Source organism: Rattus norvegicus, chromosome 3 (genome assembly GCF_036323735.1).
Source record: "Rattus norvegicus strain BN/NHsdMcwi chromosome 3, GRCr8, whole genome shotgun sequence".
NCBI lineage: Eukaryota > Metazoa > Chordata > Mammalia > Rodentia > Muridae > Rattus > Rattus norvegicus.
The window spans coordinates 136,283,578-136,297,289 of record NC_086021.1 but is presented as its reverse complement, the minus strand read 5'-3'; the positions used below and the strand labels follow the sequence as shown (position 1 = coordinate 136,297,289).

Sequence of the window (13,712 nt, the reverse complement as noted above, 5' to 3'; positions counted from 1 at the left end):
CTGTGGAGAAAGGGCTCTGAAGACAGTTTCCCCCAGGAATGTCAGCTCTAAATGCCCCTCCATCCCCTGATGTAAGTCTCCATGCCTCCAGCCTGGGATGTCCCCTCCCCATCTCAGTTGTCTCTTCCTGGTGCTCCCCTCTTGCCCTCTCTTTCCCTTCTCCCTCAGTTGTCTAGGACTCTCAAGCTTTCCCCTATAACCTTCCTCTTCCTGTCTAGTCTTCAAAGGTACTGCTGTTCTTGCGTGTCCTTCCAAATTGTTGAGATCTTGCCCTGGATATTCAGGGGTTAGAGACTTCTGCAGCTGGTGCCCATTTGAAGGCGGAGGACAGTGATTCCTTGGCTGAGGGCTACTTGCTCTTGCTGGACTGTCCATCTACGTTGTGAGGAAGGCTGGAGGTGGGTTGCTGCCATTGTACAGATACTGGATCCCAGGAATAAGACAATGGCTTCTTGGCAGGGAAGGGACCAGCAAGGGCAGGCAAGAACTAGACAAAAGAAAAGTGCAAGGAAACTCTTAAACACCACATGCATGCTACAAGGAAGAAAAGAACTGGGGAGATCAGTGGTTACTCACCTATCTATGAAGGAAAAACCCTAGGGGCCCCAAATACTATAGAACTTATTTAGAATTTAGAGATTCCCAATGTGGTTGTTTTTGATGCTCCCATAAAATCCCTAGTGGTTAATCTTTGGCCAACTGACTGTCTGTTGAAGACAAGGTTTCTGCTTTCCTCTCTCTTTTCTTTGATTGTCCAGGGTCACAATAGACTGTCATACCCTGTAATATACAGAATATCTAGTGGATTGTTTTAGCACAACCACAGGCTTCGACAAAGACCCTTGAGCGTTTCACCAGCGTTCTCTCTCCACTTCAAGTAAATCCAAATAGAAAGAGACATTTCAGCCAAAGAGAGTGTACCTTGGAATGTGATGACAGACAGGGTTGTTTCCTGTGCTATATAGCAGTGTCTTTCTCACAGAATTCCCTGCCCCCTTGCTCCATTTAGTTCCTTGCAATTTCACTGTTTTCAGAGTCTAATGATGTCATGGATGCCCATGGAAATGTGTGACCTGATCATGTTCTTCACATAAAACACCCAGGAGCAGAAGTTGGAGTTTCTCTTTTCTCCCAAGAACCACACAATGAAGAGTCTCTTCTCCAGAGTGGATTCCTTCAGTGCTTTTATTTTTTTTATACTAAAGCATATTCTTAAATGTCACCTGAGCTCAAATTGGATTTGTTACCTAGACAACATGGTTCTGCAAGTTAAAAAAAAAACAACCCAAAACATAACAGTGCACACACACACACACACACACACACACACACACACACACACACACACACACACACACCACACACCACACACACCACACACACCAAAAAGGACATGCAAATTGTGAATTGCATAGTCCTGTGATACAATCCAGTTGGAAAATTGGGGTTTAAACACTGTACCTCTGTAGTGCTCATAAGCTCTCATCTAAGAGGAAATTCTAAGAAGGAAGACAGCACAAATTCCTCCCATGTCTGCATAGCCTAGAATACTGCTTTAGGGACCCAGAGGCCAGAAATAGCCCACATATGTGCATCTTCCTGCTCCATGACTGTGCTAATGGTTCCCAGGCCTGGGAATCTAAGGGGTGTCCTGGTGGTTCTGGTTCTGGATCTGAGAGGAAAATTAGGTGATTCCAGGAGAATGAGCCCATTCTTGATCTTCCCAGGCTTGGAAGAACTCTTCTGTGACCTCAGGAAGTCCTTGTACAAGTCTTACCAGGTGTCTCTGCCTGGCCACAAGTACTTCCTGGCCACTACTCTGAAACTTAGACATCACCTCATGAGGACAAAGTGACAAGAAGTCACTCAGTTATCACTGGGCCTTAGGGACAAGGAAGTTCAGGGGTGATTGTGTGTGAATACCTCCCTTGACATCTACCAACTCGTTTTGCCTCTGGCCCCTCTTCCTCAGGGACAGCAAAAGCATCACTAGAGCTGGCCTGAGGAGCTGCAGGGAGAGAAGACCCCATGTAACCATGGGAGAGACCCATCCTGACAAAGATTCTGACTTTCTAAAATGTGGTGAGGAATTTGCATGTGAATTCTGAGGACATGAAGGAATGGTCAGTGTCTCCTCCCTTCAAACCCCTACCCCTAAGCACACCTGCACTTATGGACAAAAGAGGCCAGGAATTATGTCACTGTATACTATTCTTGTCAAGTATGTGCTGCTCTCTGGTTCTGCTTTCCCATGGATTATCCTGCCTGCAGGGTGCCTCTGTGGAGAGGCATGCACACAAATGAACTTGTTGGGCTTCTCTGTCACAGCTACAGAGGTGAACAAGGGATTGACCTCCTGGCACATCAGGATATCCCTTGCAGTGGCCCTCTAGAACTTGACTTTAAGAGTTGAGTTGGTGGCTGGCGGGGAGCATGGTTTCTACCCCTCATTCACCTGGACAGCAATGGTGAAGAGGACTAGGAACACACCTTCCAGGGGCACTTGCCTCTTCCAACCCTTCTTTGTTGGTTCTCATGATTTGGAGCCATCTCTGAGGCAACTGGTGTGGACATAAAAGAATTCTGTCTTCTCAGAACAGCTAAGGAACCCAGCCTGACTCCAACTAGGCTATTTCTTTCTGTTTAACCTGCTTCTTGGAGAAAGAATTAAGTTGTAGTAATAGTTACAATGTTCCTCCCTCCCTCCCTCCCCTCCTGTTTGAAGTGTTGGATGCCTGGATGTACTCTGCTACTGTACACTGAGCATTTCCTGATCCCTTGCTAAACTTCAGACGTTACTTTGTACAATAAGAATATCTCACTTATACCTTATAATGTCAGGCAGGAACTAGAATTTACCTGGTTTGCAAATGAGAAAATGCTTATATAGGGTATAAAACTTGCTTAGGGTACAGACCTTGATGATGCCAAGCCAGAAACCAAATTACTATACACCATTCTTTGCCATGCATAGGCTGTTCTTGGGTGTCTCTTTTCTGAATTATTCTGCCAGATTTGGGCCAGAACTCGTGTGTGTTGAGTGGCAATAGACACTGCTGAGTGTCAGTTATATTTCTAAATAAGGCCAGGCCACCCGGCCTCATGTGCTGGTTGTCTTATCACCATTTCTGTTTTCCTCTCTCTGTGAACTAGAACAAACCCGTTTTGCCTTTATAAACTGTCATCTTCCTTTGGGCCACGTCTGTCTTCTCTTTATCCAGAGGCAGACTTTTGTCCCTCTGGGACAAATAACCCTCCTCCCTCTCCCTTGTTCCCTTCCCCTTCTCCCTCATCCTCTATCTCTTGTATTTTTCTCTTATTATTTGCCCTCTCTGTCTCTCTGGGGCAAATAAATCAGCTTTGTGCTGAGAACTTGGTCTTGGGGGTCCTGAGTCAGTAGCGCTCCTTTCAGTCAGTGCCTTGGCCACCATTAGCACATTCCTCACAGTGAGACCTAGCTTTGGGTAAGCTCTGAATAGGCCTGGGAGGCCTAGACCTTGAGAGCAGAGCAGGTGCTAGGCGGAACATCTAGTGCTGAGCTGTGTTCCTTCAGAGAGTCTTGGGGTGTGTCGGGGGTCCCTGGGAGTGTCTGGATGGACAGCTGGCGGTATGGAAACAGGTCTGGGGTTAGAGGAAACAGAAAGCGAGATGTGAGCAGAAGGCCAAAGGAGCAAAAATAAAGAGAAAGCAGGGAGAACGGTCTACAGGAACCTTGTCCGCCATGACTGGAGATGTGGCGGTGGTGAGTAACAGCCTGATGTGAGCCACCTGAGGCCGTGGTGAAGTCCTGGCTCACGCTCAGGACTCCAGCAGCCACAGCAATGAAATCATTTCTTTCAGGACAGTGTGCTACAGTTTTAAAAGGGTCCAAAATGGAAAATACAGTGAAAGGATGGATGAGCTCTCTGAATCACTTCTGACAAATACATGTGAATCTTTATAGCAAAATGTAAAATACTTTTATACTTTGGGAATAAGAGGAGATCACTTGAGGGTTCAGAGGAGATGCCTCACCACCCTCACATCTCCAGTTCTGCCTCTCTTCATGATGCTCACACTGTTTTTTCTCCTTCTCTCCCATCTCTCCACTACATACTTACACATCATAGTGGCTCCCCCTGTGGGCAGGGTAGGTAAGGTGGACCGGCCTATGGGTGTCTTCTGCCTACTTCTGGCCTATTTCTGACAGTTGGTGGTGGTCCTATTTTTTTTATTATAAACATACCACACACACACATACACACACACACACAAACACACAAGCACACCACACATACATGCACACCACACATACACACAAACACACAAGCACACCACACACAAACACACCACACACACACAAACAGGCAAACACACAAGCACACCACACATACACACACATAAACACACAAGCACACCACACACACACAACCACACCACACACACACACACACACACAAGCACACCAGACACACACACACACACATCTCTATCTATCTATATCTCTCTCTCTCTCTCTCTCTCTCTCTCTCTCTCTCTCTCCCTCCCTCCCTCCCATCTCTACCTCTCCTTTCTTTGGTTAGGTTATTTCCTTGTTTTGTTGAATTTTTTGTATATCCTGGCTAATCCTGTCCGATGTACACTGAGCAAAGATTTTCTCTGCCTCTATAGGCTGTCTCTTTACTTAGCTGTTGCCTTTACTGTATAGAGCTACGTAGCATCATGAGGTCACATCCATTATTGGCTTTCTTTCCTGGGCTACTAGAACCGTTTGGGAACTCCTTACCTATTCCTGTGTCCTAAAATGTTTTCCCTGATTTTATCTCTGACAGTTTCACAGTTTCTGGTTTTATGTTACAGATTTGGAGTTGACTCTGGAACAGGGTGAAAAATAAGGCTCTTGTCTTATTCTTCTAGGTGTAGCAACTGGTTTCCCAGCTCCATTGTTCATGTGTCTGTCTTTTCTCCAATGCATAGTTTTTGGCGTATATGTCAAAATCCAGAGGCTGGAGTTGTGCGGCCTTTCACCTGGGCCGTTGACTTCATCATCCTGTGCACTGTGCAGGAGGCAGACTGGTTTCTATTGCCATGGGTCTGAAGTAGAAGATGGAAATCAGGCACAGCGGTAGCCTCTGGTGTCATTTTCAATGAAAGGAGTTTTAGATGAGTGTGTTTGTGTGAATGACTGTGCTTTAATGCCCAGACACCCTCCTGAGTATGGACGCTTGAATGCTAAGAGTCTTCCTCCTGCACATCCTCCAGCTCTGGTAGGGCCTGAGCTTGGCTTCTTCCCCTTGAAATCCAGATGTGCATCCTACTCATCTTGCAGTGCTTATCTGCCAGCTCCCCTCCCTCAGACTTTGGTGTTAGCACCTCAGAAGCACTTTGGTATCTCTCGGACAGTAAAGAGCTGAATTTTGCTTTGTGAGCTACTCGGAGTCCTCTTTAGCAATAATTCATTTTTATTGATGCAAATAATGTTGTAACACAAGTAATATAAACCATATGATGTTATAACCAAACATTACAGCCAAAATAATATAACCAAGACAGTATTACTGAAACGTTATGATAAAATTTTATGATGAAAATAATAAACTTTAGTGTGTAATGTACATAATAGGTAATGTAATGTAACTTAAATATTACCAAAATATTATAATGAAAGTAACCTAACGAAAATATCATAGCCAAAACATTACAATCAAAATAAATATTAAGTGATTATAACAAAAATAGTTTTAATGAAAATAATATAAGCAAAATAACATGTGCTGAATGCTATAATAAAAATAATATAACAAAATTATAGCCCAAATAATATGAAAATGGCATAAATATAATAGGAACATTATAAGCAAGATGATTAAACAGAAGTACTATTACCAAAATATCATAAAACACCAAATATAACCAAAACTAAAATTTTACGATGAAACAAATCTAACCAAATTATAGTGAAAATAACAAAAATTATAACCAAAAGGTATAATCAAATTACAAGCAATTATAACAAAAATGAGTTGAAGTATAACCAAAACAATAGTGTCCCAAATTTATGTCTTTGTCTCTTTTGTTTTCAATCCTGTTTGCACTTGTCAAGGCTGCAAGTACCACTGTGACCCCGGGATTGGCCCTCCTTGTCCTCTGTGAGTCCATCTTCCCTCTTCAGCTTTCAACACTTTGCTCCCGGTGTTGGGGATCTATCTCCTCATTTCCCCCTCACCCACCTCTGCTTCCTGACTCTCTCCTTTGCAGGTTGGGTTGTCCCCCAGTGGTAGTAGCCTGCACTTTCATGTGATCCCCTTTCTCCTATCCTACTTTGATTATGCCTCAGGTCTCCACGTCTTTATGCTCAGTGTCTTAGTGCTTCCCATCAGCCCCCTGGGGAGATTTCCCCATCACCGTGTGGGATAAGCCATTATTGGATGACCTGGTGGACTATTTTGGAAATTGACAATAATTTCCAAAGACATTGCTTGCCCAGCAGGTGGGCCCATTTTCATCTTCCGACTTCGCTTGTTCCTCCTTTCCTGGTCCCATGCTATACCCCAGAGCTAAGGCACATGCTCTCCTGGATCCTTCATCCTGAAGGTGTAAGGAGAACCAGGGCCGGATGATGGGTTCTTCGGGTGCCTGTATCATGGGGATAAGCTCTAGCTTCTTGTTGGGGATAGGGGGTGGCAGGGGTGGACAGGAGCTACAAGGAGAGAGAGAGAGAGAGAGAGAGAGTGTGTGTGTGTTGTTAGGATAGAAAAGGTAAATTCCTGAACATCAAATTCCTGCACACAAAGTTTATGGTAGAAAACGCTATGGAAGATTAGGGCCACTTCTCACTGTTCCAAATGATGGAACCAGAGTAGACATGAATATTGATGCTGAATCTTGAGATCCCGTGTGTGTGTGTGTGTGTGTGTGTGTGTGTGTGTGTGTGTGTGGTGAGGTTTACTATTCTAGGAAAGTCCAGGGGATGAAGCAAAACTTCTGATAAACTGGGTTTTCTTATAACTCAGGGTTCCTGATTTCTTCTTTCCTCTACTCTGTCCGCTCCTTGGGGCAGGTGAGTCCCAGTCACAACCTGCAACCTGCAGCATGGTAGGATACCTAGTGGGTTCTTTTAGCACAACCATATGCCAGGACAAAGAGACCCTTGAGCCTCTCACTAGAGTTCTCCCTCCACTTTGAGTAGATCCAAATAGGAAGGAAAACTTCAACCAAAGAGGGCTGCCTTGGAGTGCGGTGCCAGACAGGGTTGATCCTGTGATTAGCAGTTGTCGTCCTCACAGAATTCCCTGCTGACTCGCTCCTCATTGTTCCCTGCAGTCTCACTGTTTTCCAGAGACTATCCATGTCAGGACTTCGTTTGACATGAATCATGTGACCTAATCATGTGATCTGATCATGTTCTCCACGGGCCCACAGAGAGCCTTTCTTTATGTAGGTGTGAAACATACAAAACCAGAGGTTGGAATTTCTCTTCTCTCCCAAGAGCCACGCAACGAAGCCGAAGCCTCTTCACTGGAGTGGATTCCTCCAGTGTTTTTCACCTAGGTATATTTTAAAATGTCACCTGAGCTCAAACGAGTCGTCGCCTAGATGATGTAAGTTTAAATTTTCCCCGGGAGTTACAAATAAAACACAACACAACAAAACGAAGGCGTGTGGATTAAGTCTTGTGTCATGGATTCCGTGGTCCTGCAACGCAATCTGGCTGGAGAATTGAGGGATACTTTCTGTATCTCAGCAGTGCTCCTATGCTTCCTCTCATGTCTACACAGACCAGAATACTGATTCAGGGACCCAGAGGACAGAGCTAGCCCATGCATGTGGAGCCCCTGGCTAGGCCCTCCACTCACCTGGTTCAGGCACAGCCCCATGCTCCACGACCCTGCAGATGGTTCCCAGGCCCGGGAAGCTAAGGGGTGCCCTGGCGCACCCGGCTCCAGACCCAGTGGTGTGGGTTCTGGTTCTGGATCTGAGAGGGAAATGAGGTGAGTCCAGGAGGATGAGCCCATCCTTGCTCTTCCCTGGGCGAGACCCTGTCTCCCCATCCCCCTCGCTGAACCCCGGCAGACCTCTACACACTGCTCTGGTGTGACCCAGGCTCGGTAATCCATGGCTTGGAAGAAATCCCTCTGCAGCTTCAGGAAATCCTTGTACAAGTCTTGCCAGGTGTCCCTGCCCAGCAGGAATTGGAAGATGCTCCTCTTGGATATGGGGTCGTCTTCCTCCATGTCGCAGGCGATGTAACTGAGACAGGGACGGGGAAATGCACGTCCCTAACTGTGACACTCGGATTCAGGCAGAACTGGTGGGAGCACACGGTCGAGAGAGAGCGTAGGGAAGTAGTCCGTGCAGGTTGACCTTGGTCTAGACCATCCCCAGGGCATCCTGGACAGAGCCCATTTATTTACTTCTCAGCTCAGGAAAAGCATACTTTGTTTCTTCCTTCTCAACTTCCTTCAACTTCTCAACTTTCAGGACCCTCCCCTTCCTCCCCTACCTGGTCCCTTGAAAGTTTCAACTACTCTGGTTTGAGGGTGACCAAACAGTCCTCATGGAGTGATGGAAGCTATGTGAGTTGGGATTAGGATAGATTGAGAACTGGTCCCCAGGAGATGCTCACAGGGCCAGGAAGAAGTGGATCCTGTTGTAGAGATGTCCAGGAAGCCCAACGCGACCAAAGTACTCCACCACCATAGACAGCAGATACTGTGTGGAGAGAGCTGGTCAGAGGAGGCAGGTGGTAGACAAGAGGACAAGAAGTCGCAATGGGGTCTGGACCTTCTGCATCCAACTGCCATACCCAATATGACACAGAATGAGGGGCTGGAATACACTCGCTTTGTGGATATGAGCTGATTGGAAAGCCATGAAGGAATTGGGGGATGGGCTGCAGCAGACTTGAGCTATCCTGGGCTCCCACACTCTGATATCGTCTGCCTGTTCTTGAAGGGCTATGACCATAGAATGTCTGAGGTTACAGGTACCTTGTCGGTCACCCTGAAGAAGATGTCAGCTGCCAAGAAGTTCTGGACCACAGGATCCTCTGCAAAGGAAGCAGGTATGAGAGAGACCTGGAGCTCCCATCTGGTTACCCAAATGTGTGATTGCAGGGTCCCGCTTCCTAGGGGATGTTTTAGGAGCAGTCTGTGGCCTCCTGAGGGAGACTTCTCCCCCTGAGGTGGTTCCTTAGAGGAAGCAGGACCTCTCCTAAGGTTATAGCCTCCATATCAAGAATCTAGTTTGTTCTTGTCATTGACACACCCATGTTGCTTTTGCATGTTGAATTTTGTTGCTGATTCTTGAGCTTGGTCAGTGATAACATCTGGTACTTTTCCTCACTGATGGGATTTAACATAGCCCTCAATGTTAACTTTTACTGCAACAACTCGGCAGAGAAGGGGAGGTCAAAGCTCCGTGCTTCCAGTCTCCCTCCATCCCTTCATCCGGTCTTGCTCTCTGAACAGTGATCAACTTTGCCTGCCCCACAGGAGCTCATCTCTGCTTAGCGCTCCTTCCTGAAGGCACCCTTTTCTGGTGAAGACCTGGGCTTCTAGTGTCCTGTGTATCCTTCACTGGTTGCCAAGCAAATAGCACTTGTACCGTTATGTCGCTTCTCAGTTCCCTGACCCTCAGAAGGGCACTGTCTATTGGAATGTTCTCAAGTGGTTAAAACATCCCATCCTCCTGCCACCCAACATGGCTCCTTAGAGTCACGTGTAGGTATTGAGCACTGGAATGCAGTGGAAGAGGCTGGGGAGCTGAATGGCTATGGTTTGATTCATTTAAAAATGCACAAATGACTATGGCTGATAGATGCTGTACCGGGTAGTATACCTAGCTGTTGTTCCCAACCCGGTACACTTGATACCAGATCTATGGCCCTATATCACCTTGGTGAGAGCCTCTGTGCGTTACTGGCTTCACAGAGCTCTCCTGTCATTATCCTTGCCCACATCTAGGTGCTGTGGCCTTCTGAGGCTCTCCCGTGACACTAAAAGAGCTGAATAACAACTTTATTTTGTAAATACTTGGGTGCTAGAGCATCCCCAAAGCCAGATCAGTGACGTTTGCTGTTTTGTTCTTTCCAAGGATTTGTCACAAAAAGAAAACACCTCCACAAAACCCTGGAGCCCTTCATCCATGTTACCTGGAAGCCCATGAGCCTGCTGGGGAGCACTCTGGGGAAGCATACTGGGGAACACTCTGGGGAAGTTGGAACCATTGCTCCCCATGCTCAATTCTCAATGTTGAGAGTTGGCCCCAAGTATCCAATCCTCAGTTCAGAGAACCCACCCAGGAGTCGGTAGAATGCTTCGAGGTCCTCAGGGCGATAGCTGGGTCTTCTCTTCTTGTTCATTATGAGTTTTGTCCCCTCTATACGGTCCACAGTCCATATGCTCTTCCTCTTCCCCCTCCTGAGGAACTTGAGCTCTGAGGCAGTTCCAGGGGCAGCTTCAGGGGTGGCTGTGCTAGAGGCCTGCATGCTGTTCTCCTGGGTAGCTGTGAGAATAAAAGCTTCTCAATAACTATGGATGTGGCCATGAGGAGAACACTGGCAACTTCCTGACCATTGCTCAGGAATTTGTCACTTCATGAGGACTAAATGACGGGTAGTCACTCAGCTGCGACTGATTCTTCACAGGGACAAGAAGAGACATATACCTGCTTTGACATCCACCAGTGTCTTTGTCTTGTGGACCCTCTTCCTTTTGGTTCGCTGCACAGGGACATCCCCTGCAGAGGCATCACTGGAGGCAAGAACGATACAGGCTTCTGGATCTGCAGGAAGAGACCTCACATGACCACAAGAGGAACAACCTGGGCACGGTTGGGTTCTTCCATTCTCAGAACTTCATGTGACATCTGGAAACAACTGGGAGGAATGGCTCTCACTTATCTACAAAGGAGACTAGACACTGAGTTACAATGAAGTACTCTTCATCAGGCTCCAGCTGGTCTCTGGTGCCTCTTTCTCTGGATCATTCTGCCTGTAAGACACCCCCATGGAGACAAAGAATTTTTAGATCTTTCATCTACTATAGCTACAGAAATGAACAGGAAAAAAATTGATGTCCTAGATCACTAGGACAGCCCTTGCTATGACCCTGTAGAACTTGATTTAGGATTGTTTGGGAAGAGGGAGGGACTAGGCATAGCGGTATGCTCTTTCAAGCTGCATTCATACTTAGGCAGGAATGTCAAGGGGCAAATACATACCTGTCTTGATATTCTCCAGTTTTCTTTTTCTTTGGCCTCTCTTCCTCTTGGATCTCTGCTCCGGGACATCCCCTGCAGAGGCATCACTGGAAGCCAGAATGCTGCTCGCCTGTGGAGCTGCAGGAACAGAAGACCCCGCATGACCACGAGAGGGACCCGCTTAGCCAGTGCTGGGCTCTTCCCTTCCCAAGCACATTGAGGAATTTACACAGAACACCTGGAGACAGCAAGAGGACTGCCCCCCACCCCCATTCACTTATCTACAAAGGTGGCTTTGGACTGAATCCCTACACACCTTTTTGTGCCAAGCAAACTTTATCCCCTGGCACCTGCTTCCCTGAATCATTCTGCTTGCAGGACACCTTTGGGGAGACAGGTGACATCTCTGATCTTCTGTCTGTCACAGCTACAAAAAGTGAACAAGAAATGACCACTTGGCTCAGAAGGACACCCCTTGCCATGCCCTGCAGAACTTGACTCAGAAGAGTTGGGGAAGAGGGAGGGGCTATGCTCTTCCACCCTGCATTCTTCTGGGGACCAGGGGTGAGAGCACCAAGGGTCACACACCTAGCATTGCTTTCACAGGCACTTTTCTCTTTTGACCTTTCTTTGGCTTCTGAAGCCTTTGTGTGGTCTCTGATGCCACCGGTGTGGACATAATGTTGTATTCGGTTTCCCAATGAAGGAAGCCGGTCCGCCTGATTCCAAACCCAGGCTATCTCTGTGTAACTTTCTTTTTCTAAAACAAAAGAATAATAAAAGTTGCAATGGTGGTTAAATAGTTAATGGTAGCTGAAAATGTTTTTTCTTTCGCAGTGATGGGACTTGAACATTGGTCTTCACACAAGCTAGGGAAGTGCTTCGCTGTGAGCACTGCACCATCATTCCTGAGTTGTTATTTTAATTTTTTTTAAAGTTTTAAAAATTACTTTTATTTTATGTATATGAGTGTTCTATCTGCACGTACACCTGTGTGCCAGAAGAGGGCATCAGGTCCCTTTATAGGTGGTGGTGAGCCACCATGTGATTGCTGGGAATTGAACTCAGGACCTGTGAAAGAGCAGCCAGTGCTCTTAACCACAGAGCCATCTCTCCAGTCCCCATTTTTGATTTGTTATGAAACAAGAATTTAATCTGTGCATAAAGAAGGCCTCACTTAGTCCTTGTAATCTGTGAAGGACCATAATTCACCTCTTTTCACATGAGAAGGTGGACTTGTGTAGGGCGCTTCCCCTGACTGTGGCTAGGCCACTGTAGATTTACAGTGGGAAGAATGGCTGTTATCAGTCAGGTTTCCAGCAGGGTCAGGTTGGATGATTTTACAACCCATTTTCTCTGGTATCACCTTTTTACATATCTCTATGAACCATTAAAAATCCACAGGCAATTAAATATTTTTTCACTTAAATCTTAAAAATACAACCCATGTGGCCCACACCATCCTCCTTGTAGCTCCTCCTCAAGGGCAGTCGTTGGTGAACAAGATTCCTCTTGACTGTCCTTGTTTTCTCTCTCTCTCTCTCTCTCTCTCTCTCTCTCTCTCATCTTTTGCTCACATTACTTCTTGTTCTGTTCCCTTCATCTATAACCTGTTTCCTTTCCCATTGTATGACCACTCGTCCATCCCCAGACTCCCAGGGGATCCCTGACACACCCCAAGACTCTGAGGGAACACAGGTCAGCACCTGACACTTAGTCGATCAAAGCGTTGGATGATACTCACCCGTGTGAGCACCTGCTCTGTTCTCTCAAGACCAAGGCCTTTAAGGCATATTCAGAGCTTACCCAGAGCTCAGTCTCACTGTGAGGAGAGCGGCGATGGTAGCTAAGTGAACTCAAACATTCTGAAGGTCCTGTTGACATCACACCATTCCATCAGAACCTGCTCTGTGTCTGTTAAAAAGATGCACCCGAGGAACAGCCCCAGGGTAAAAAAGATGGATGTCTGTCTCCTCTGGACAGTCAAGTGATCTTCTCTTGTCCCACTGACAAATTCCTTTTAGGCTTCACCCTGTGCCCGATCAACTGTTTAAGTAAGAGTAGATACAGAACACACAATTAAGCATCGACCTCCTCATCCACAGTACAAAGCTACAAACACAGTTTACTTTGTTGTCTTATTTGGTTTTGTTCCTATCATGATACAATCAAATTGTCTCTCAACTCTTATCTGTTGATACAAAGGTTGCTATGCAGCTTCAGAACTTATACCTAGAGATTGATCATGCATTACTTTCTCCAAATTATCTCCTTGTGAGAATGACTTACATATCCAGTTCAGTACCCCAGGGAGGCGGAGACTGGTGGAAGTCATCGACCTTCCTTGGGTTTTTCATATTGACAAGCTCGTGCTTATGAATTGTATCTAGTTGTGTGCAGTTGTGTGTCTTGTGTGGGCTTTTGTGAGCTCCATTAAGATGTACACAATCCTATGACAAAGAGCCATCGTGGTTCTCGAAGGATTCTGTTTCCCCCAACATCCCTGGCAACCGTTAATTTCATCTGTGTAT

At 46.3% G+C, this 13,712-nt stretch overlaps 1 protein-coding gene across 4 annotated transcripts; it reads right to left on the bottom strand.

Moving 5' to 3' along the window:
* Nucleotides 1–5,703: 5,703 nt before the first annotated feature.
* Spdye4c (speedy/RINGO cell cycle regulator family, member E4C) lies at nt 5,704–13,056 on the bottom strand. 4 transcript variants are annotated; one of them, NM_001024312.1, is made up of 11 exons: nt 12,926–12,972; nt 11,770–11,941; nt 11,498–11,608; nt 11,203–11,319; nt 10,648–10,764; nt 10,279–10,485; nt 8,970–9,028; nt 8,606–8,691; nt 8,055–8,229; nt 7,836–7,954; nt 5,704–6,679 (listed from the first exon to the last, which is right to left on the bottom strand). In NM_001024312.1, exons 2-10 carry the CDS (start codon nt 11,858–11,860, stop codon nt 7,895–7,897), a joined length of 1,023 nt encoding a protein of 340 aa, NP_001019483.1. In that variant the 5' UTR covers nt 11,861–11,941; nt 12,926–12,972; the 3' UTR covers nt 5,704–6,679; nt 7,836–7,894. The 4 variants fall into 4 exon arrangements, 3 of the variants coding, with proteins under 3 accessions (NP_001019483.1, XP_008760414.1, XP_017447474.1); XR_001837047.3 differs by having other exon boundaries at nt 6,023–7,749; nt 12,926–13,056; XM_008762192.4 differs by having other exon boundaries at nt 6,023–7,954; nt 12,926–13,056.
* Between the last annotated feature and the right edge of the window lie 656 nt (nt 13,057–13,712).